The 22,627-nt window shown below is 41.5% G+C and overlaps 1 protein-coding gene and 1 long non-coding RNA gene across 16 annotated transcripts in view; one reads left to right on the forward strand and one right to left on the reverse strand.

The window, feature by feature from the left end:
- The window catches only part of LOC309539168 (uncharacterized protein), a 389,363-nt gene extending 371,430 nt beyond the window's left edge, over positions 1-17,933 (forward strand). For 12 of the 15 annotated variants that reach the window (XR_014222708.1, XR_014222709.1, XR_014222710.1 and 9 more), the window contains one exon: positions 13,263-14,741. Coding sequence is in view for 1 of the 15 variants with exons in the window: in XM_082235080.1 (XP_082091206.1) it covers positions 13,263-13,277 (15 nt within the window). In the remaining 14 variants the exon portion in view is untranslated. Of the gene's footprint in view, positions 1-13,262; positions 14,742-16,621 lie in introns of those variants that run through there. The other 3 variants (XR_014222712.1, XR_014222714.1, XR_014222711.1) reach the window with 2 other exon arrangements.
- Positions 16,482-19,858, reverse strand: LOC309539179. The gene is made up of 2 exons (XR_014222742.1): positions 18,395-19,858; positions 16,482-17,897 (listed from the first exon to the last, which is right to left on the reverse strand). It is a non-coding gene; the product is annotated as an uncharacterized lncRNA (long non-coding RNA).
- Positions 19,859-22,627: the final 2,769 nt, after the last annotated feature.

Here is a 22,627-nt window from a genome sequence, read left to right on the forward strand (position 1 = left end):
TTCCGTGTGCGGCTCTGGCTCGCCAGAGCAGCGTTGTCACGCTGGCCACGTGACCCGGAAGTGTCTTCGGACAGCGCTGGCCCCCGGCCAATAGATGTGAGATGGGCGCACAAACCCCAGAGTCTGTCAAGACTGGCCCGTTCGGGCAGGGGTACCTTTACCTTTACCTTTATCCCTCCCCACAGACTTGTAGTCTTTGCACACCAATCTTCATCTATATAAAAGTACATGCATGAGATGTGTGTGTTCACAAATATGTCTGGGGGGGGGGGATATTGGATCTTAATAGCAGCCACAAAAGAGTCATAGTTTATAATGTGGAATAACCAAAATGTGAGCATTAACGTGGTCTGTGTCACCATGACACTCTTCATAAGTGTTAATAAATACTGTCAGTTTTAGATATGCAATAAGATACTGTATGACTCTGATATTGGCTCATGTACTATGTTTTAAGTTTCTTGGGAAGTATCTAATGTTCTGTTTATGTTAATATATATCTTTGGTGCTCTCGATCTGGATTTCCCCCAAAAGCCATGCCAAAGTTATGGAAGAGAATTGACTATGTTAATTTTGGGGTGGAGCATTAACTATGTATCAATATACAATTGTGGCTGGGGACATAAAACCTGTGGCTTGTGACACAAAACATCATGTTGGCATATATATTTTTGTGGGGGGCGGGGCGGGTTGGAACCAGATTTGGGAAGTTCATAGTTAACAGAACTACATGCACCAACCAGCCTGTTCTTAGACAATAGCAGTATGGGAAACAGGTAGTGTCTGTTATAATTAATTATTAGTATAATTAATGTACTATTCCAGGCTCTGGAATCACACTTAGAAATCTTAGTTTTAACTACTTTATAAGGGATAGGAGCAAAGAGAGATGTTATGAGTTAGCCACATTGAGGTATCCCGAACATGACTGTCTTTTTTCCTGATTGTCCACTGTTTCTCTCTGTGTCAGATCTAGCATACCCAACCTTTCCCAAGCTGCCATTTCTTTCTATTGTTGTTCAGGTTCAGAACATGGGCAAATTATTTCCTGAACGGCTGGGACATATAAGCAGGCCAGTTTTGCTTGTTCCTTTATTTCTAAAACCTTTGTGATAGAAAAGTTCAGCATGCAGCTGTTCCTTTCACTGTGGTCTTGTTACAGAGGAGAAACTGCCTCTGCTCAGCTATTCTCTCTGCAATGCCCCAGAAGACTGAGAAGATCTTTTGGCTGGGCTTTGGCAGATCAGCTTTTGCTTCTTGGCTTTATTGGCTGAATAGAAGTAATTTCATACAACGGTAGTTCCCTCTGCTGGATTCATCTAATGGAGTCACCTAAACTAGGAATAGCCAACATGGTGCTCCTCCAGATATTGTGGACTATAGCTCTCATCAGCCTCAGACAGTGTGGCCAATAGTCAGGGATGGTGGGGGTTGTAGTGTAAAACATCCGGCTGAACTAGGAAGCAAACTGCATTGGACACAATTGGTTTCCTTCTGAAGAAACACTGACTGGTTTGTGCAGTAAAGCTGTTCAACTTATGGAAGATGACAAAAGTGTGAGTTAGCAGTTTACACAGAGCACTTAAGAGCTTGTCCAGACTGTAGCTTCCAGGTGGGGAAAGGTGGAGGCCTTCTCCTCAAGGGTAGCCTCTCTCCAAGCAAGAGACCAGCTAAGTTAACTCTACAGTCGCTCTCATTCCTGATCAGTTCTTATTGTCAGTCATCTGGAGGCCCCATGAAAATTGAAAGACCAACCTTATCTTTATGGATTGGGAGTGTGGCAACAACATTCCCAACCTCCATAACTGGAGCCCTCCGATTATGGCTTACTTATGCCAGATTGAATAACTACTGATGCCAGCTAGATTTTTCCATTCATCAGGGCTATTTCCATTTTGCATTGCGAGGAACAATACATGCTTCTGTGAATTCTGTGGATACAGATGGTCATTGTGGGAAGTTAGAACCATAGAGTTGGAAGGGACCAAAACACTTTCTAGCCTACCCTCTGCCCAGTAGGCACAACCATGCTTCACTGGCCCCCGCAGAGCCAGCTACTGAATCCAAACCACAGTGTGTCTGCAGCCCTGGAACGACAGTTGCAGGAAACCCATTTAAGCACCATCAACATCAGTACTCTGTGAAGCAGTGCCAGAGAGGGGCTTCCAGAGAACAGTTTGTTTTTCAGCTGATAGACAATGAAGCACTGACTCTGAAGAAAGTGCCTACCAAATAATTTGAGTTCAAGGTCCTGTTTGAAGTAAAGTAGTGCTTCAACAGAACGGAGTATAAAGCATCCTAGCATCATCTAGAGGCCAGTTATAAACTACAGTGCATTGCTTTTCAATACACTTTCAATAAAGTAAAACACACATCATCCAGATAAAATGTTAAGAGCAGTGGCACAAACAAGGTTTAGAGGAGGTCATAAATATCAGAAAATTGATGCTCTTTCCTGAACCTATTAGGAGCAGAAGAAGAGGGTAATGTAGCCCTTTCTTTGGATGTGCTGTATTTTTCTTACCCGCTTCTGTGCTCAACAAATATGTTCTCAACTGCTGTGTTTCCTAGATCTAGTAATATCCAGTGCCATAAAACAGCCCCCCTTCTCTCAGTTTAAGTTCAAATAGAATACAACGAGGGCCTGCCCCCTAGGTTTGGCAGAGAGGATGGATCAAGTAATAGATTTTAAAATGCCATGTGCATTAAAATGCTCAGTAAATTATGGACACTTCACAACTTGAAGCTAGGTCATGACCACTTTTGAGCACTCAGTGGCTGCCGCTGCTAATCTTTAACACGTGTTCCTGTGTAATAATTTTTGTTGTTCTGTTTAAAAGATGCAGCTTATTTGTTTTCAGTATATCAAGCAGCAGGAGCTGAGATGTTATTATTATTATTATTATTATTATTATTATTATTATTATTAGTATCAGAGGCAAGCAGCAGGCAATTAATCATTTTTGTATACACATTGAACAACAGAACCAGTTGCTTGGAGCTGGTGAGCAAGGAGTCAAACTGGTTTAAGTTCTATTGAGGCTTTCAGGTTCCATTTGATTTCTTTTCTAATTCAAAAGTCCAGTTTTGACAATTATTTATTACATTTATAGCCAACTTTTCTTCCACAAAGAGCTCAGGCTGGCACACATGTCTCTCCCACTCCCCATTTTATCTTAAAAACAACCCTGTTGGGCTGAGACAGGGGACTCGCTCAGAGTTAACAGTGAGCTTCATGGCTAAGTAAGGGTTTGAACACTGGGCCTCCTAATTCTTACTCAAAACTATAAAAATTACACTACCCTGGACTGGCTAGTCTCAGATACACTGTTTTAACTCAGCGGCTGCAATTTTAAGTGCTTCATATCCCTGTACTAATGTGAGTTTCACATATGATGATGTGGTGATAAACACTCCTGTAGCTTTGTACAGGTAGCCATTAAAGGTTTCTAGTGTGATCCAACTGCATTTAGAGTGCAGGTGGTAACAGTGATGGCATTTTGCAACTCCACAATTGTGCACAAATCCAGGGCCCTGAATGGTTAATTTCTTGTTGTGACCTGGCTCCTATTCCCCTCGGTTAATTGACTCAGATTCTGATGCTAAACTAGGACTGTCTGCTGTGGTGATTTCATAGTCACCAAAAATTAGATGGACCAGGAGCCTGGCACTTATAGCTATGGTCTGAGCCCAGGAGAGGTAGCTCACATTATGTAGTCTGAACAGGGCCATCTCCACTCAAAGTTTGTAGAAACCACCCAGGGCTCTACATTCATCATAGAATCGTAGAATTGGAATGGACCCTGAGGACCACCTAGTCCAAACCCCTGCAGGAATATGCAGCTGTTGCGTAGGGGAATTGAACCTGCAAACTTGGCATTATCAGCACCACACTCTAACCAACTGAACTATCCACACAGTTGATGGGCATCTGAGACCCTTCCTTGTGTGTCTCCTCCATGTGAGGTCTGGAGGGGAGCAACACGAGAATGGGTCTTCTCTGTAGTGGCTCCCTGTTTGTGGAATGCGATTTCTCCAAGGAGGTTTGCCTGCCACCATTATATATTTTTAGGCACCAGGCAAAAAATGTTTCTCTTCAATCAGGCATTTGTCTGATTAATATTCTACAGCTTTTTAAATTTGTCTGTTGGGGTGGGGTATTGTTTTGTTGTTTTTAATTCTTTCCTGTGTTTCTTAGCTTGTATTTTATTTTATTTTATGACCCACCCTAAGATCTTTAGATGAAGGGTGATATATTAGCTTAATAAAACAAATAAATACATAATTTTGGGCCACTGAATAGCATCATTGACCCACCCAGTTATCGTTTGACTCCAACTCCCATCAGCCCCAGTTAGCATAGCCAGTGGTCAGGGATAATGAGGGTTGTAGTCCAATAGGTTCCTCATCCCTGAAAGACTCATTCCAGCTGACTGCCAGGAGTTGCCTGGTCTGGTCTTAGTACCCTGTGTGCTCACTGCTTGGCTGCAACAGGAAACAGATGGAAATGAACACATACAGTTGTAGTATGGGATTGCGCTTGCTGGTCCTGCCACTGACCCCCATGTGAATATCAGAACTTGTGCACAGAGGCCTGTATGCATGGAGCCCAATGTACATCAATGCATGGTATGTGTCCTCATTTGTTTCAGGATACAGACTGTGCATTTAGAGCCTCTGTGCAACACATTTTTATGAATAATTGGAGGTTGGGGTGCGGCCCCTCTCCGTATCTTCCTGAGCCCTTTGTTAGAAGATCCACATAGGGTTATAAGGTTGCTCAGAGCAAATACAATAAAGATTACGCCACACTTTGTGAGTTAAATAAATCCTAAACAGCAACAGTAACTGGATGTGTGTTTGCTTGGCCGAAAACAGAGTTACATTAATCAGAAACCTCCCAAACAAGTCAGATGTAATGAAATAAATGTGATCCTGTTTAAATAAGCTGCCACAGTAAAATTAAAGTGTGCGGAGCTTGCAGAAGTGGTGGCTTGGGGGCGGGAGAGGAAGTGATGCACCCTAGTCTCATTTTATGTGATTACATCTGTACATAATTTAAATAGGGGTTGTTCAGATATCTGATTAAATAGTAATGACTCCTCTATTTATATTAATTAAATGCTTACTTAGGGACATGGTTTTGAACATGTACCGCCTTGCTTATCTGGTGTGTGTGTTTTAATTCCAGAGTATAGACTAGGCCTTGAAGCCACATGTGCCTTGGAGGTTTTTCTGAAGCTGAACAGATTATCAGTGCTGTCTTCATCTTGGGGAAAGGGAAATTCAGTCTAAATTGAACCTCTCCCCAAGCAGGTGATCAGGGTTGTCAAAATTTAAAGCAGTGCAAATCTGGCAGTGTTTGCACACTGCACAGACCCTTGGATACTGGATTTTAGTGCTTAAAATAAACATGGTAGGGGCAATATCCAAAGCAGAAGTGGGGAGAGAAGACCCCCCCCAATTGTCTCCATCCTGTAGGAGTCTTAAGATGAAGTTATAGATGAGGCAGAAAACGTTCAAATGAGGCCATATTAGTAGATAACATCACAAACAAGCCTGCCTGTAATTGTGGACCCTCATAGCAGTATTATCTTGGAATCAAGTACCATATTTTTCACTCCATAGTGCGCACTGGACCATAGGGGACACATAGTTTTTAGGGGGAAAAATAATATCCGGGCTCAGAAGGCTTGCGGATAGCTGCCTGAAGCCCGGGGAACGCAGCAGCAGTTGGCACTGCGCTCCCCGGGCTTCAGGCTGCAGGCTGCTATCTGCAAGCTTTTGGAGCACTCCAAAGGCTTGCGGATAGCTGCCTGAAGCCTGGAGAGCGAGAGGGGTTAGTGCCCACCGACCCCTCTCGCTCTTCAGGCTTCAGAGAAAGCCTGCATTTGCTCCATAGGACGCACACACATTTCCCCTTCATTTTTGGAGAGGAAAAAGTGTGTCCTATAGAGCGAAAAATACGGTAACTTATTTGGAGATATACCCAGGGCTTTTTTCTAGTAAAGGAGGTGCCAGAACCAAAGTTGTTAAGCTTTCTTGGGAGGGAAGACCTCTTCTTCGCCCGCTTGCCCCACCACCATGGCTAAATAACATAAACTGCCACCTTGCATCACCGACCTCCACCACACAGCTCCGATCGCTTCTGTAGGACAGCCCCGAGCGCTGTGATAGGGCAATGCTACAGAGATGCTGGAATGCACTAAAGAGCTGCTGGAACTCAGTTCTGGTGAGTTCCGGCTGAAAAAAAGCCCTGGGTATACCCATTCCTGAAATCCTCCCAGTTCTGAAAGTTGCAGTTGAGGCCTTCGAAACACTTTCGAGGTGTTAGCACCCAAGGAAGATATTTGAAACAGGGCCATATCCAGAAGTCATCCACTGCTCAGAGCATTCTTCAGTACAATAATCATTGTTTTTGTGCTATATTGTTATTTGTAAGCCTTGTGGAAACGTACACTTTTGTGACTTTAACGCTACTTTGTCTACTCTGTCAGGAATCTATTCTCACTATTGACATATTGTTGTCACAATTGTATGTCTTTTAGCGCTTTCTGTTCTTGTATTAGTAGATAGTCAAGTATCGAGTTGCACCGAGGCAGAAATATACAACAGCTATTCTCATATCTAATATGCAGATACATACCCAGATCTATATTTCACCCTTAGGTGATATACACAGATTATTTTGCAAGCTGACCAGGAAAACAGAGAAACTAGATAGACCTCGTATGAACAGAGGTGGAGATTAATTTTAGCTGGAGCACTAGGTAAAAAGCAGAAGCCAGATTGCTTTACCTAGCAGTTGGAGGGGATGTTTCCTCAGGGAATCAAGTTCCAAGACCAGGTGGTCTAAGATCCTCTTCCTCCACTTCCGGAACCAACTATTGAATGGATAGTATTTCCAAGTATTTCAGTATTTTCCAAGTCACGCAAAGAACAAAGGCAGCTGTGTTGGGTCCACAAGAAAAATAAAGGGGGGGGGGGTGAGAATCCACATAAGAGCAATTCCTTCCTACCAATAAATACAGTACATAGACTGCTTCATCCCTTGAAACACAGACAATATTCACACCGGTTACAAATACTGTTGTGTGTCAGCTATCTCTATCTTTAGTGTCCCTCCCTAGCATAGAAAGATGAGCTTTGGGAAGAATGTTCCACTGAACAAGAATCTTGTTTTCGTAATTAGGAAAGTCCACCTGTTCCATTCACTAGAAAATGGAAGGAGCATAAGAATTGGAAATTGGTAGCAGTTGTAAGTTAGCACCTTCCAAAACACTGCCATTTGTGAATAAGATATACACAAGACATTTCAAATAATGACTCTGCAATTTTAAAACCTCCCTGCCTTTTTAATATTAACAGCACTGTTGTACAGTCATACCTTGGCAACCCGAACGCCTTGGGAGTTGAAAGTTCCGGCTCCCGAATGATCGAAAACTGGAAGTGAGTCTTCTGGTTTTCAAACATTCTTTGGGAAGCCAAATGTCTGACAGGGCTTCCGCTGCTTCTGATTGGCTGTAGGAGCTTCCTGCAGCCACACTTGGGAAGTCAAACGTTTCGGAAGTCGAACAGACTTCTGGAACAGATTCTGTTCAGCTTCCAAGGTACGACTGTATTTTAATTTTGGACCAATTAATCCATTTGAGTCTGCACCATTTTACATTACATGGTTAATCTTTATACACATATAGTTTGCTGGATGTACAAATACTATATTTTTCATGGGCTGTGCCTCCAGGAGGCCATAATGTTCCACGCTTTTGACCACTTCAAATCCAACATTCAGGGAGTTAGATCCAGGCTCCCTGTAGCCTTTAATAATTCTGGGAGGTCCATCACTAGGTATATACTTGTGGTGGCCTTTCTTTTTTAAAAATATTAGTGTAATAGGTGGAGCTGTAACATTGATCTTTAAGGCATCATTTCCACATAAGCTAAAATTACAGGGAATATAAATAGATCCAGGAGGAAGAAATGAACTTTCCAGTGTTTTTTTTAAAATATAGAACAACTATAATTGTGATGTGCTGAATGGCATTGATTCAAACATTCTGTGGCAGACTTTAGAAGCTTGTAAATAATATTAATTCAATACATGCACACATGCAAGTGCACACATATTTGTGTGTGCGCGCATACACACAGGACTGCTAGAAACCATGCCGGCTCTTGGATAAGTTTGGGAAAGCACTACAAGAACATCAATTTAAGGGAGTTTAAATGGTCAAAACTCACACAACATGGAAAGTCTATTCTAAAGCCTGTCTAGGTTGAGAACATCAGGTTTGAATGTTCTTCTTTCATTATTAAGGAATTCATACTTTTATAACCCCCCTGGTCCCTAGTGAATAGAGTGCTTGTGAAAGTTTTGGCATTGCAGCACTGGAAACACAAGAGGTTCGTGGAATTGTTATCGCCTTTTTCGACCACTTGCTAAAAATGTGCTTGAAGAGGATTATCCCACAGTCCATTAACCAGCCTCTATGCTGGGAGCAGCCATTTGTGTTACATTCAATTTCATAATGGTCTAGTGATTGGTTTTCCCCATGTCCAAAAGATACCTATGGTTAATCCAAGAAAAATAGAAACTCACAGCTTCAAGTATACCTTGCATGGCATCTTCTTCACATTATTTGTGTGTAAGGGAATAGAAGGGATGAGTACTTTATCAGGTAATGAAAGAATGTGCTGCAGACTGCAGTTTAATCTATAAAACTAGTTTGGAAAAATTAAGCATGTTTTCAAACAGGTGGGGAACCTTTAGCCCCTATCCCAGAAATGGTGCTGGACTGCAACTAATGGTCATTGTCCCTGACCATTGGCTATTCTAGCTGTTGGGACGTTGTTGGAGCCCAACAAGAAGCCCACAAGTTCCTCACAACTGCATTAAAATGTTTTTTAATGATAGGTAAAGGTAAAGGGACCCCTGACCATTAGGTCCAGTCGTGACCGACTCTGGGGTTGCGGCGCTCATCTCGCTTTATTGGCTGAGGGAGCCAGCGTACGGCTTCACAAAGTGTGCATTTGAGCACCCAGATACAGCAAGAGATGATGTTACCACGGCTGTCCCCTCCTGCTCTGCCCTTTGTAGTATGCATACTCTGCATACTTTGTAGTATGTTCTTCATTCAGATAAAGAGTCTAGAAAGCTGTAATTTGCAGTGTTGTATCATTAAAAAAATGGGATGCGGGTGGCGCTGTGGGTTAAACCACAGAGCCTAGGACTTGCCGATCAGAAGGTCCCCGCGACGGGGTGAGCTCCCGTTGCTCGGTCCCTGCTCCTGCCAAGTTGATGCACATTTTCTGGCCTCCAATCCAACAGCCATCTTTGCAAGATCTTGCATGTCAATTCTCATTCCTGTGTTTTTCATGCAGTGCTTATAGTTCATCTAACCTGCTGAAATTTGCTTGTATGATGGATAGAGCTCTCTGTGATAGCTTTATCAATATGAGGAAGAAAACTTGTGTGCGATCAGTTGGTCATAAGACAAAATAATCATAGGAATGGGTTAGCAGCTTAATTCGCAAGGGCTGAATCCACCCACACTATGGATGGGAAAAGCTGGCCCCATGTTACCACAAAAATATGGAGAAGTCTCAAGTACTGAATGAGGGTAATGATCATGCTTATTGTGTTGAAAGGGACAATACAAATTAAGGTGTGTTCCTACTCAGAATGTGACACAATTCCTTTTCCTGTGACAGAGAGGCAGTGGGTATGCTTCGACTTGAGAGGAAAATGAAAATATCCAGAGCCTGCCCATTTTGAAGCAAAGCAGAGGAAAGCTAAATGGACTGTGCTTGCATCGTTACATATATGGATAGGAAAAGGGGAATGACATATCTGTCAAATAAATGTAGTCTAGAGTGTTATTCAATGTGAATGAATGCCCTTTAATCCAGCACTGATAAGTGTAATTTAAGAAACCCACACAAGTGAATTTGCCATATCATCTCATTGGGTATAAGAGGGAGGCAGCCTAATTTCCTTGATATTTTGCATTATAGAATTAGGAATATGGATTGCGTTAAACACTGTGATTATTGCTTTTAAAGAGACTTTTGCCGGCAATGGAACCAAAAAAAGTAATTGTCTCAGGCTGGTTTTAATGACAATAGGTATAAATAGTAATCTAATTATACTTGGGAGAGATTTATAGCTCTAATTACTACTAGTTTAAAATTGCAAAGGGATTGACACGAGCAATCAACACATTCCATGCTGTGAATCCATCTTGCTATTGTAAAAGCTACCTGCCAATTGCTTGTCAGTGGAATGATATGCCATGCTGCACACATTATTTCGGGAATTAGCAATACAACAGCTCCATATGCATAAATGTTATCTGTTCAGTTCAATGGTAAAATGTAGAGCCCAGAGGTTATAACATTGACAATCGGAGTCTTGCAATTATGTGTCCCCCCCCCTCTCTCCCTCTTATACTGGCTTTTTATCTGCCTGATGCAATATGAGCTAATTTCAGGGGGCTCAGCTCTCCAGGTGACTGTAACTTGCTGTAAGTGAACTATCTCTGAACGTGTTTTTTCATACCTGGAAGATTCGATACAGGTCCCCAACAACATAAGCTTGCTGATTATTACAGGAGATGGGTGTGATTGATTTAACTTAACCTTTTTCCTCTTTCAGGTACACACATCATATATATCTTTCCATGCACTTCCTTGAGTATAACATATGCGCCTAATGCGCTCAGGCAGTTGAACACTTACTTTTGATTATCACATAAAAATAGATGCAAAACACCTCTGCTTTTACCTTGCACTGTTCTTTCCTGGCCACTTGGCTGGCAAGGACCGGGGCAGGTCTTTATGATTTATAAATTGTAGACAGGCTGACTTTCTTCAGTGTACATTAGGTAGCCAAGTGAAGCTGAGGACAGGGCTGCTGCACCTTTAATAGAGTGAAGAAGGAATTTTGGCAGATGTTGCTGGTCATGCCAACTCTGCCTGCTGAAATTTCTTCATCTTCATAGCTATTTGTGCTGCAGGACCATGGTTCTCTTTTTCACCAGTCTACTGGAGTGACTATGGGTAGAGTCCAAGAAGAAGAAAAAGGGCTGTAAGCCTGCTTAGATCCAGATCAGATGCAACAAACCAGACAAGAGGACTCAAAGGTTTCTCCAAACCAACAGCTGCTTCCGCACCCCAGTCTGTGCATTTTCCTTCCATTCTATGACTTCATTTCAATCAATTTCAAGTTTGTTCCAAGTGGGTCTCATGCTTAAGAAGTTACCATTGTGAGAAATTTGTGCTATTATTGGTGTTTCATCATTTTAGTGCTTAATAAGCTTGAGTCTGCTGTTAAACACTTATGTTAAGTTTTGAATGGACTTTCCTTCTCAATATCAGGTGTCTCCAGCAGAAGTCGGTCTCCTTTATTCCAGCTATATAATCCAGTCAAGAACTTTCATCTACAGTGCTCCTAAATGCACCATTATAACACTATTAATATTTCTTATTTTTATAGATCCATCTCTTGTTTTTATCTTGGGGTATCCAAAACAAAAGACACTTAGAGAGGCTGCCCCCCTTCAGAACGTGCCCAAGATAAGCTCATCTAATTGCTTGCATTTTCAGCACAGCTGTGTGCAATTAGGCTCACTTCAAGATCCCTAACCATTTAACGTCTCTCTCCACCCATTTTCACAATATGGCATAAGCGTCCACAGTGAAAGCTGAAAGCTTTCCATCTTTATTCCATATAATTATTGCTCTTGAATGCTGCTTCTTTCTATGAGAAAATTCTACATTTCTATTGAAGTATTGTAGTTCAGTACTACTGCCAAATACTGTGAGATGCCCATAATGGAATATGATTCTCCCCATTGCCCCACAAAGCAAAACAAATAGCCGCCTTGCTTTAGCCATAGAGTCTGCTAAAACAATGGCATATCATTGGAGTCTTTGAAATTTCAGCAGTTTTATGCATGGAGCATGGAGCCTACATACAACAGCTTGGGAACTGTGGAATCTATAGCAGGCCTCTCTTATAATACACCCACATACATAAACACACATCATTCCATAAACCTCCCAACCACTATACTCCTCTGGTATTTGGGTTAAATTATGCTTCCACTGGCACACTGGTTTATTTTCGGTTGTTTGAAGCATTTATTCACTTAGCATTATTTGCCATGTCAGTGCTCATTTCCATGTTCCTTAATATGCAGTGTGAAGTATTTTGACATCTTATAAGGAGGAGATTTGCGAAGGATAATTTTTATGCATTTTCCCCTGGCGAAAAAAGGAGACTACTTCTGATTGTTAAAGCATCATTTTACTCGCCACCATCTACCACACATGTCAAATGACATTATTTCTGAATTACCCACAACTCCTTATTTATCCATCGGAATCCATTTATGAAATGCTTCCCATAAAATATCAGGAAGCAATTTCACAGTAAATCGCCAACTATATATATATATATATATATATATATATATATATATATATATATGCTTTCGTAGATTTTCACGGGTACAGGAATGCAGGTTTTGGTATCTTCGGGTGTCTTCCCGTGTAAGAGTAGGGGTGTCTGGGCGACGTTTCGACGAGGTCTCACTCGTCATCTTCAGGCTGGTGCTTTCGGCTTCTTGTTACTGGAACAGAGCAGAATCTGGTGTTTGAGTTCCTATAAATACTGTTGAGGGGTGTGGTGTATAGCCTCCAACGTTCTGGGCAGAGAGGAAGTTCCTAGATTAGTGTGCCTTTTCTTCAGAAGATACCAAAACCTGCATATATATATATATATATATATCCAATTCCATATAGAAAAACAAAAACAATTCTGTATGTAAGAAGCATTTCAAATCCAGCACAGATGCAGACACAGTTCTTTAAGTGCAGAAAGATCTCCACTTATAAGACTTGTCGAAAAAGAAAGGACTTCAGTAGGTGCCGAAAAGACAAGAGAGATGGCCTTTGTCTGATATGTTAAGAGAAGGAATTCAATTCCTGTATGATATGGAACAGATGAGATGATACTCATAAGAGCCCATCTTCTGCACAGCACAATGATTGGGTATATAAGGGATGGAACAATCTTTCAGATATCCTGGGTCCCAAGCTTTATAGGGCTTGGCACTGGCAAACAAAGAGCTTGAACTTGGCTCAGCAGCTAAGTGGCAGCCAGAGGCAACTTCTAACGGCAGCAGATAATCTATAAATACGCTGTGAGTATATATATATTTCCTGATGGTTATTGCTTTGTTTCTCTCATTGCTTTTCAGAGGATGGATGACTGACAGAGAAGTGGGAAGGATGATCCATGGCCCACCAACTGCCCAGCCATTGCTCACTGTCAAAATCTCTTCCCAGGAGGGGAAGGAAAATGGGCTACCTCTCACAAGCCTATGCAACAACAAGCTCCTTTCTTCTCTTTCTTCTCTCGCCTCACACACCTTCACATCAGAAGTGGCCGTTCCATCCTCAAGTGTGTTGAATGTTCCCATGGTCAACATTTCACCTTTAATGGTTTAGTAGGCCCATCTTGTGTGGAGGTAACAGGATTAATCTGCCATGAACCTCCAGAGAAGCCTCATCGTGAGAATCCCACACCTTTGCAAGGTTGTACTCCCCACCCCCAATGGTAACAATGCTTAACAAGGCTTAGTATATGTCCATAAAATAAATTGTAAGGTATCATCAACAATAATCCAGAAAAAGAAAACATACCCAAACGACACATGAAGTTACACCAAAAAACACATAAGGAAGAAAAGAGGCTCATACTTCCATGTTCCAATATGTTATAACTATACTACATTTCTCAACAAATCCATTGTCTGCTTGACTACATTTTCTGTGTCTGTTATTTTTAACATATATGTCATATATATGCTAGATCCTCAGTAGTAATCCCATTCCTGCACAATTATACTTGCATCAACTTCCAAGAAATCACTTCCCATTGTATTTTGCTGAGCCTCTGGAAAGCTCTGAACAGCTTTTGATTTGAAAAGTTTTTCCTATTTCTACTGTATCTACTGTTTCTATATCTATTCAAATTCACCTTACAATGGGCTATGAAGAATGGGGAGCACATTTTTAGTCTCCTTTCTCATTAGACCCTCTAGGTTATTTAATTCTTTCCTGCATCGTGACCGAATCTTCTATACCAGAGTCATCTGAAGGCATGAACTCTCTTTGTACTGCAGATTAGAAGGAATGCTGTTTGTATCTCAGTGACAGCTGTGAACAGGCAATGTTTCAGTCCTAGTGTAGCTGTGGAAGCCAAAGAACAGCTGAAAGGACTTTCGGGATTTTGGTGCCACAACTTGCCACCTGTCTTTGCTTCAAGACCAGTGTTTGTAATGAATGTGCTCATTTCAACAAAGTTAACTGAACTATTTTTTTACAAAATCTCTGAACTACACCTGAAAGAAGTTTCCATAATAAAGTATTGGTGAGTTAAGTGCATTTATAGGGCATCTGATGGCTCCATCTCCTTGCTTCAACTCCTCATGTTGGCAGAACGCCCAGCCAGACCAGACTCACTAGAAATTCTCCGAAGTGCCTGATCTGACTATTTGAACTTCCTAGGAAACTCTCCAATGTGTGGTGTGGATGTGACCTCAGTCTGATGTGTGTTAATCTACTGTGACTACCCCTGGAATGATGCTAACTGCTGAGGTTCTGCTGAATAAGTCCCTGGCCCTCGGAAAACAATGTAATTTTAATGCAGAATTCAGTCCTCTTTTATTCCCTTGTATTTGCGATGTTTAATTCCCCCACCTCATTTTTTGTTTTGTCATCCTAAATGTAAGGTGAACACATTGTATTTTCTCCGAATTGAAAGTCAGGAACTGATTTTGCCTTTCCTAAAGATGACAGTTTCGAAGGAGCAATGCTTAGAATTCCTAGAGCATTTATTAGGTTTCCTGCAACTTTGCCAATGGACTATTTGCTAAGTTTAAAGCATGTTGTTGACTCTCCCATAAGCATGTAGCCTGGTAGTGCTGCTGAAAAGTCAGTGTGGACTGACAATAACTTTAAAAATTCATCTGCTGCAAGCTCAAAGGCTGAGCCCTGTGAATAGGCCCTTATTTTTATGGCCACCACTGAGTTTATTAAGCAAAGCTATCTGACAGGGTCTCTCTCCCCTCACTAGAGAGCCATTCTGAATGCTGAAACACTTCATCAGGTCTAATATGCTGAGTATTTTCTGCAATTGCAACTCAGCTTCATTTTTGTGTGTGCCCTATTTGTTGGGAAAGATCGCAGTGAGGATATTCAATGAATTAGGATTCTAATGCAGAGGATTTCTTTGTGGGCTTCTGCTGGGAAGCGAGCAAGTAAATTGCATGACAGAATTGAGACTTATAAATTTGTAATAGGTCTCACACTGTGCAGGTGCCTGAGCAAAAGAAAGTATCTCTAGAATAGAACAGGCACATTCAATGCACAGGGAACAACTGTCTGCCCTGCTTCTGACCTTTCCTAGCGGTCTGGTTAAGAAGGTGGCTTGGAAACTGGTGAATCTCATCTTCCTAGTTCAAGTAATAATGCATGATAATCAGTAGGAAGAACAGGAAAAAGGGAAGAGGAAAAAATAGTCAAGGAAGTTAAAACTTTATCCCTCCTTCCGCTACATTCCAGTTAATGCCATGTGCTAACCAAGTCCTCATTTCTGGAACTTCAGTGCTTTATTTCTGAAGCTAATCATGAAGCTACCTTCTAACTTTTGGTTTTGCAACCATTTCCCTAAGAACTCTGGTCAGAATTCCAGTTTTTCAGAAATCTCTCCATGGTCTAGGTTTCTCAGGCACAGAATCACTGATTGGACTTGATTCACTAAAACTTGCCCACATATATATTTTACCAAATTTTCTTGGAAGGACCCTGTGCAGGGTGGATGTTAAATGGCAGCTTCAGAGAGAATTTTACTAGCCTGGCTGTGTGTGCATGTTTACTTTTAACATATCTCACAAAAACATCCTCAGCTTGCCTTTGCATGCTTCAGTCTACCCCCCCTAAAATGTTTAGTTTTCTCATTTCTCATTTATGGGAGTTCTCAGCACATACATTGCCTGAACAAAAGGGGGAGCTGGAAAATATTCCCTATTTCCAAGTGAATTTTTCCAAGTGAATGGATTTAACTTATATCTGTGATGTAAATTGTTTGTTTCTGTTCACTTACTACCATGAGACTTTCCCCTTCAACTCAGCATTTGAAGCCTAGATTGAATTCCAGCATGGGTGGCATAAATTTTCACTGAAACATCCTCCATGGAAAGTTGTCAGTCCCTGTTTCAAATATGGCAGTTCTGGGCTTATCTACCTTGTCAGAGCTCGAAAGGGACCAGTTTGTTCCCTTTTTCTTCCCTACCTTGCTGTTACCTCATTTAGAAACCCATTTTTTTTGTCACTCCCATCGCATCATTACTTTCCTGTTGGCAAGCAGTCCTTACTGTGGTTGTTATGGGGAAAAAGAAACCTATATATATATATTTTAAAAAACCAACAACTTTCTTAAAGCAGCTCTCTTACCTGTCACATCTGAATTTCATTAGTGTTGACAGAAAAGCATGATGGTTCTTAATTGAAGATTCACACCTGTGGTATGACAGCAGCTGCTTCTTTTTTTCAGGGTACCTTCAGGCTTCTCCTCAGCTTGCTGCTGTTCTGAAGATTGGTATTTATTGGGAGAGAAGCATTTATTTAATAAAAAGGCTTTTCAAGGCAATGCTCATTTTCAAGGTGCACAAGCTTTCTCTTATTTATTGTGTGAACCTCTTCATATAAACCTTAAACACATTCAACTAAAGCAGAAGAAAGAGCCTCTGGGCCATTTCAAGAGGCCTCAGTTTCCCCTCACGACACCCTTCAATGTTGCTTCACAGCCCAGAGATGACTTAAGCTTTCTTCACCTGTTCCATTACTCACAGTTGGTTCACCAGTGGTTGCAGTAGCGCAGAACTGATATCCTAGACTGATTTTGACCCACCTGCATAATATTTGACAAAAATGGGTAGACATCTTTGACATCATCCCTCAAGTACACCCCTACTAGATAAATACCTGTGGCTGTGGGGTATAGCTATGCTTTCCACTATAGCTACGAAGTATAAAATGCCATGTGATATACGCACCTAGCACAAACACTTCTTGAAAGACACTGCTTCTTTCTTTTTTTTTTTACAAGTACTTTAAAAAAAAAATATCCAGGAGCAGGACTATGAAACTCTTTGCTGTCTTCTACAGAAGTTTGCAATTGTACCATTGGTAAGGGGTTGCTATGCAATATGTATATATGTTTGAAATTTGTATACCATCTTTCATCTGAAGATCACGGGACAGTTCACAATATGATTTCTAATTTACCCTGTTTGTTCAGAAGCAGCTTCTACTGTAATCCCCCCCCCCAAATGTACTCTCCTTCCGTCTGTGACTCAGGAAACACCATGACAGGAAATGAGGTCGCCATCGGGGGTAGCAACAGAACTGACGATTCACTGTGCTAGAGAAGAAACTAAAAAAGTTTTAAAAATTAGCTTCTTTTTCCGTTAGATTCACAAAATGTTTGGAGGTATGTGTTCCCCCCAGAATAAAACCGGTGCTGTAAACTACGGGACGTACCTTCAGACAAATGTTTTTAGGACTGGTGTGAAAAGTAAGAATAATTTCAAGACTGTCGTTTCAACAGCAGTCATACTGATATTGCTTGGAAATGGACAGAACACATACACATGTATCTTTTCATTTATTCACTATGGGTTTTATATTGTGGTGTTTTTCCATGGTTCAGCAGGATATTAGAATATTTGCTTTCTGTTGGTTTGATTTATAGAAGGACTGCTTAATGCTATTTTGGTAAATAATGCCATGTTTCCTTTAGAGAATATAGCCTGTTGCTAAATTAAGGACTTGCTATTACATGGAGCAGCATCTTAAAAAGCAGAGACATAACCTTGCCAACAAAGGTCCTTATAGTAAAAGCTATGGTTTTCCCAGTAGTGATGTATGGAAGTGAGACCTGGACCATAAAGAAGGCTGATCGCCGAAGAATTGATGCTTTTGAATTATGGTGCTGGAGGAGACTCTTGAGAGTCCCATGGACTGCAAGAAGATCAAACCTATCCATTCTGAAGGAAATCAGCCCTGAGTGCTCACTGGAAGGACAGATCGTGAAGCTGAGGCTAAAATACTTTGGCCACCGCATGAGAAGAGAAGACTCCCTAATGTTGGGAAAGATGGAGGGCACAAGGAGAAGGGGACGACAGAGGACAAGATGGCTGGATAGTGTTCTCGAAGCTACCAGCATGAGTCTGACCAAACTGAGGGAGGCAGTGGAAGACAGAAATGCCTGGCGTTCTCTGGTCCATGGGGTCACAAAGAGTAAGACACGACTAAACGACTAAACAACAACATTACATGGAGATCTTTCATATGGCCACAGGAAAGCTGCTTAGCAAGCACCTGGATGAGAAATGTTAGGTCAGGAGATGGGCCTCCAGCACTCAATATTAAAAATACAGGGCCGTTCTGACATTTTTTAATCTACCAAGGAGTATCTGTGCCTCTTACCTGCATTTATACATTCGCTAATATGAATGAATTAAATGGGCTTGTTCCAATGTGAGCTGAATAGTAGTTTGAACTTTCTACAGACTGAATAGTTACCATTAAAAAATGTAGCCAGCGAATTGTTCATATATATTATATTCAGACTTGATTTCACAGCGTTATCATGTATTATTTAGCAAAAGTAGAAAAGAGAGAGAGTGCACAAGAGAAAGTAAAGGAGAGGGGAACTTTGCACTAGCTGGGAGAGTGTGAAAAAAGGTAAATAAATAGATAAATGATACTGTAATTAACCCAGAAGTAGGAAGGAATAAAAGTCACTTTTAACAAGAGGGAAATGCGAGATTATATGTGCCTGAAATTATCAGAATTTGAAAGCCACTGTGAATGTTGATGCCTGCTAAGCATTTCAACGTGTCTTAGCAATTTCTCAGATCCACTGATTACTATGCTTATGAAGACACTCTCCTCTTTAATCCTGGGCATTTTAAGAGCGTACATCCATATTCCCAGCTGCGTGCAGTGCAGTCCAGATACTACAGCAGTAATGCTCATTAAATACACATTAAAGAGAGTCTGATGCACAATAAGGTATCTGTGCAGACAAGCTTAAAGGATATATGCTATTTCTTTCCATTTGGAGCATTTTAGACTTCCCCACAACCTGATCCCGCCCCCCATCTCTATCCCAGGCCAATGCTTTTGGGAGAGTTAAGGTTAAGATTTTAAACCAGAGAAAGAGACTGATCTACACTCTAGGAGTTTTAGCAGTTTCATAAGTCCACATGGTTTGTTCATTAAGCCATAGCTTTGATGTGTGATAACATTTTTTTTTTGAAAAAAAATGAGCTGGATTGCATGCTCTGAGCACATGTCAGCTTAGCCTCAGGAATTTCAAAGCTCAGAACAATGAGACTAGTGTAAAACCACTGTAGTACATCATTTGCCAGCTAGTACAGCTATAAAATTCTTTTTTGTCATTGTAAAATCTCATTTGATGTTTCATTTCATGAAGAAAAAACGGTGTGTGGCGCAGCGCTAAGGTACTAAAGTAGCATAGACATCTGTGAAATCTCTCTGAAGGTAACAGTGGTATGCATCCTATTTCTTCTCCTTTGGGTGATGCAGCTAAAGAGAATTGATCTCACAAGCTCAAGCTTGCTAAAACAGATGATTTTGCAGTGACCTTCAGATAAAATTATTTTACTGAAAATGCATTTTTCACAAATATTTTCTCTGGATCTCTGGCTAACAATGGGATAGTTGAGCTTCAGATCTAGGACATTGTGACATCTTTGCTGCAAACATCAGTAAAAGCCTATTTGCAATACCTAAACAAGAAACAGAACACTGGCATACAAACTAGGGGCAGGTTTTCTCAAAATGGATCAAAATAGAATATTAGCAGCTTCATACACAGCTTGATTTGAAAATCTGAAGTTTTGAAATTAGTGGCTAAACTCAGTGCAGTTTTGAAAGGTCCAGTCTGCCATCTTGATTCAAAATGACACCTAATTGTTTCCTAACACAGACCTTGATCTCAAGAACCATCATGCAAAATTTGCTTATGAATTCTTGGCGAGGTATCTATAGCGAACTAGCATGTCCAAACCTATACTTGGATTGCAGCTCTTTGCACACACACCATGACCTGTAAACGTAGCTTATGTTGTACAGGATGTGGTTTGTTGGAGAGAGCTAAAACATGAGTCCAAATGGGGATGACACACAAAGTTGAACCATGGCTTAATGCAGCAGCAGCTGCAGGACTGCAGAAGGGGAAAAATGGCCACAGACGACTTTCCAGGAGCCTGCACTTTTGCTAATTCACACTAAGTCATGATTTGGCTTAGCGTTCTGTGTGAACTGGACCATTGTGAGAGAACGCAGATGTTTAAAAGTCAGAAGTAAAATGTGTTCCTCTTGCACTGATCAGATTGGCAATGGGACTGTTTATATGGCTGAGCCTTAAATCGGCTATTTCTTAAATCCATCTGTTACGTGGATAAACAACTACACTGGCAAGAACTGTTCCTCATTTTCAACCTTCATACTGAGGACAAATAGGATGAGAGAGGTTCAAAAGGTGCTTTTTAGTGTCTGAAGTAATTTTTCTTAGAGGTGGATGGCAGAATACAAAGATCCACAAACAAAGCCGTGATTTTTATCAGCCAATTAAAATAAAAGATGCACTGTCAACCATTTCAGATTTTTCTATAACAAAACATCTGCCATGTAGGTTTTTTTGCTGTTAAAGAGAACGTGGCATATAATCATGCAAAACTATCATGCATGATTAAAAACAGAGCTGATTCAAAAATACAGAAAATGACATGTACATATCACGGTACCATTTCAGAGTCCACGTGAGGAGGCCCCATGTTTGATAGCTTCTTCAGATCCATATGTCCCTACATATAGGAGGGTTTTAGTCTTCACCTCCTTGCTGATGTACTGGCTAAGCATTAAGAAATTGTTTTTTGTCTGGGAGCATTCAACATGTCACTCTTGCCCAGGAATGGGAGAGGAATGCACAAACAGGATTTATTATTATTATTATTATTATTATTATTATTATTGCTGCATTTTCTTCTGTGGTGAATTTGTTATCAATATACCACTGCATTTCTGAAGTTTCTGATCACCACAAGTAAGGTACATTATCTACACAGGCAACTTAGTCCACAGAAGATCCTTTAAAAATGTTAGCCCACTCATTCGGCAAAATAGCCTTCAATGCTGCTATCATTAGAGGTTCAGATATGCTCCTCCACATTAAAATAGGGAGTTGCGGGTCCATACTGAGTGTCATGGGCCCATTGGCTCCATAAGGATTTGGCATGGTTTGGCAGCCCCAGGTAAACCATGCCTGGGGGCTGCAAGGTGGGTGGCCAGGGTTGTGACTCTAGAAGTCAGAGAGAAGGAAGCAGATCTGTTGGTTCTCTTCCCCACCCCTTCTGTAGAGTCCAGAGCCTCACTATCAGGGTGGAGGAAGCACCTTGGCCCGCCAGAGGGAGGGGCTTCTTTTGATTAGTTTGGCTTTTATTGTATTTTATGTCGAAAACTCTTTATAGAAATTGATATGAAAAAAACCTGAATCTTCACCTAGAATAATAGAATCTTAGAATTTGAAGGGATCCTGAGGGTCATCCAGTCCAACCTCCTCTGATGCAGGAATCCCAACTAAACCATCCATGACAGATGACCACCCAACATCTGTTTGGAAACCTCCAAGGAAGGAGAGTCCATCACCTTCCGAGGGAGTCTGTTCCACTGCCAAACAGCTCTTACTGTCAGAAGGTTCTTCCTGATGTTTCTTATACCTTCTGGGCATTGTGCTTGTTGCTGACCCTGTACTGCTGTTAGCCTGTATAAAGCTCATCTTTACTTTCAAGCAAGAGTTGCTCACATTGCCTTTTGGGATAAGAGCATTGCACAGGATAGTCCTGTTCTCGGTAGTCCCCTCTCTGGTTATATGCATTTAGAGAAGGTGAGGCATAGCTCCATGAAGATCCTGACGTCCATAAGTAGACCTGCTCTGCACAAGGCAGCTTCCTAATTGCTGCAACAACCTCTTCCCCATCTGAGGCTAACCCCTTATCTCTCTCGCCCTGACCTAGCCACTGTGATCCACGCGACGGTCACCTCCAGACTGGATTATTGTAACTCGCTCTACGTGGGGCTGCCCTTGAGACTGACCCAGAAACTCCAGCGGGTGCAGAATGCCGCGGCGAGACTCCTTATGGGGTCTTCGCGGCGAGATCACATTCATCCGGTGCTGTACCAGCTGCACTGGCTCCCTGTGGAGTACAGGATCAGGTTTAAGGTGCTGGTTTTAACCTTTAAAGCCCTATACGGCCTAGGACCCTCGTACCTATGGGACCGCCTCTCCTGGTATGCCCCACAGAGAAACCTACGGTCTGCAAATAAAAACACCCTAAAGATCCCAGGCCTCAGAGAGGTTAGGCTGGCCTCAACTAGAGCCAGGGCCTTCTCGGCTGCGGCTCCAACCTGGTAGAATACTCTGTCACAAGAGACTAGGGCCCTGCGGGACCTGACATCTTTCCGCAGG

This window comes from Podarcis vaucheri, assembly GCF_965113315.1.
Source record: "Podarcis vaucheri genome assembly, chromosome: 8".
Lineage (NCBI taxonomy): Eukaryota > Metazoa > Chordata > Lepidosauria > Squamata > Lacertidae > Podarcis > Podarcis vaucheri.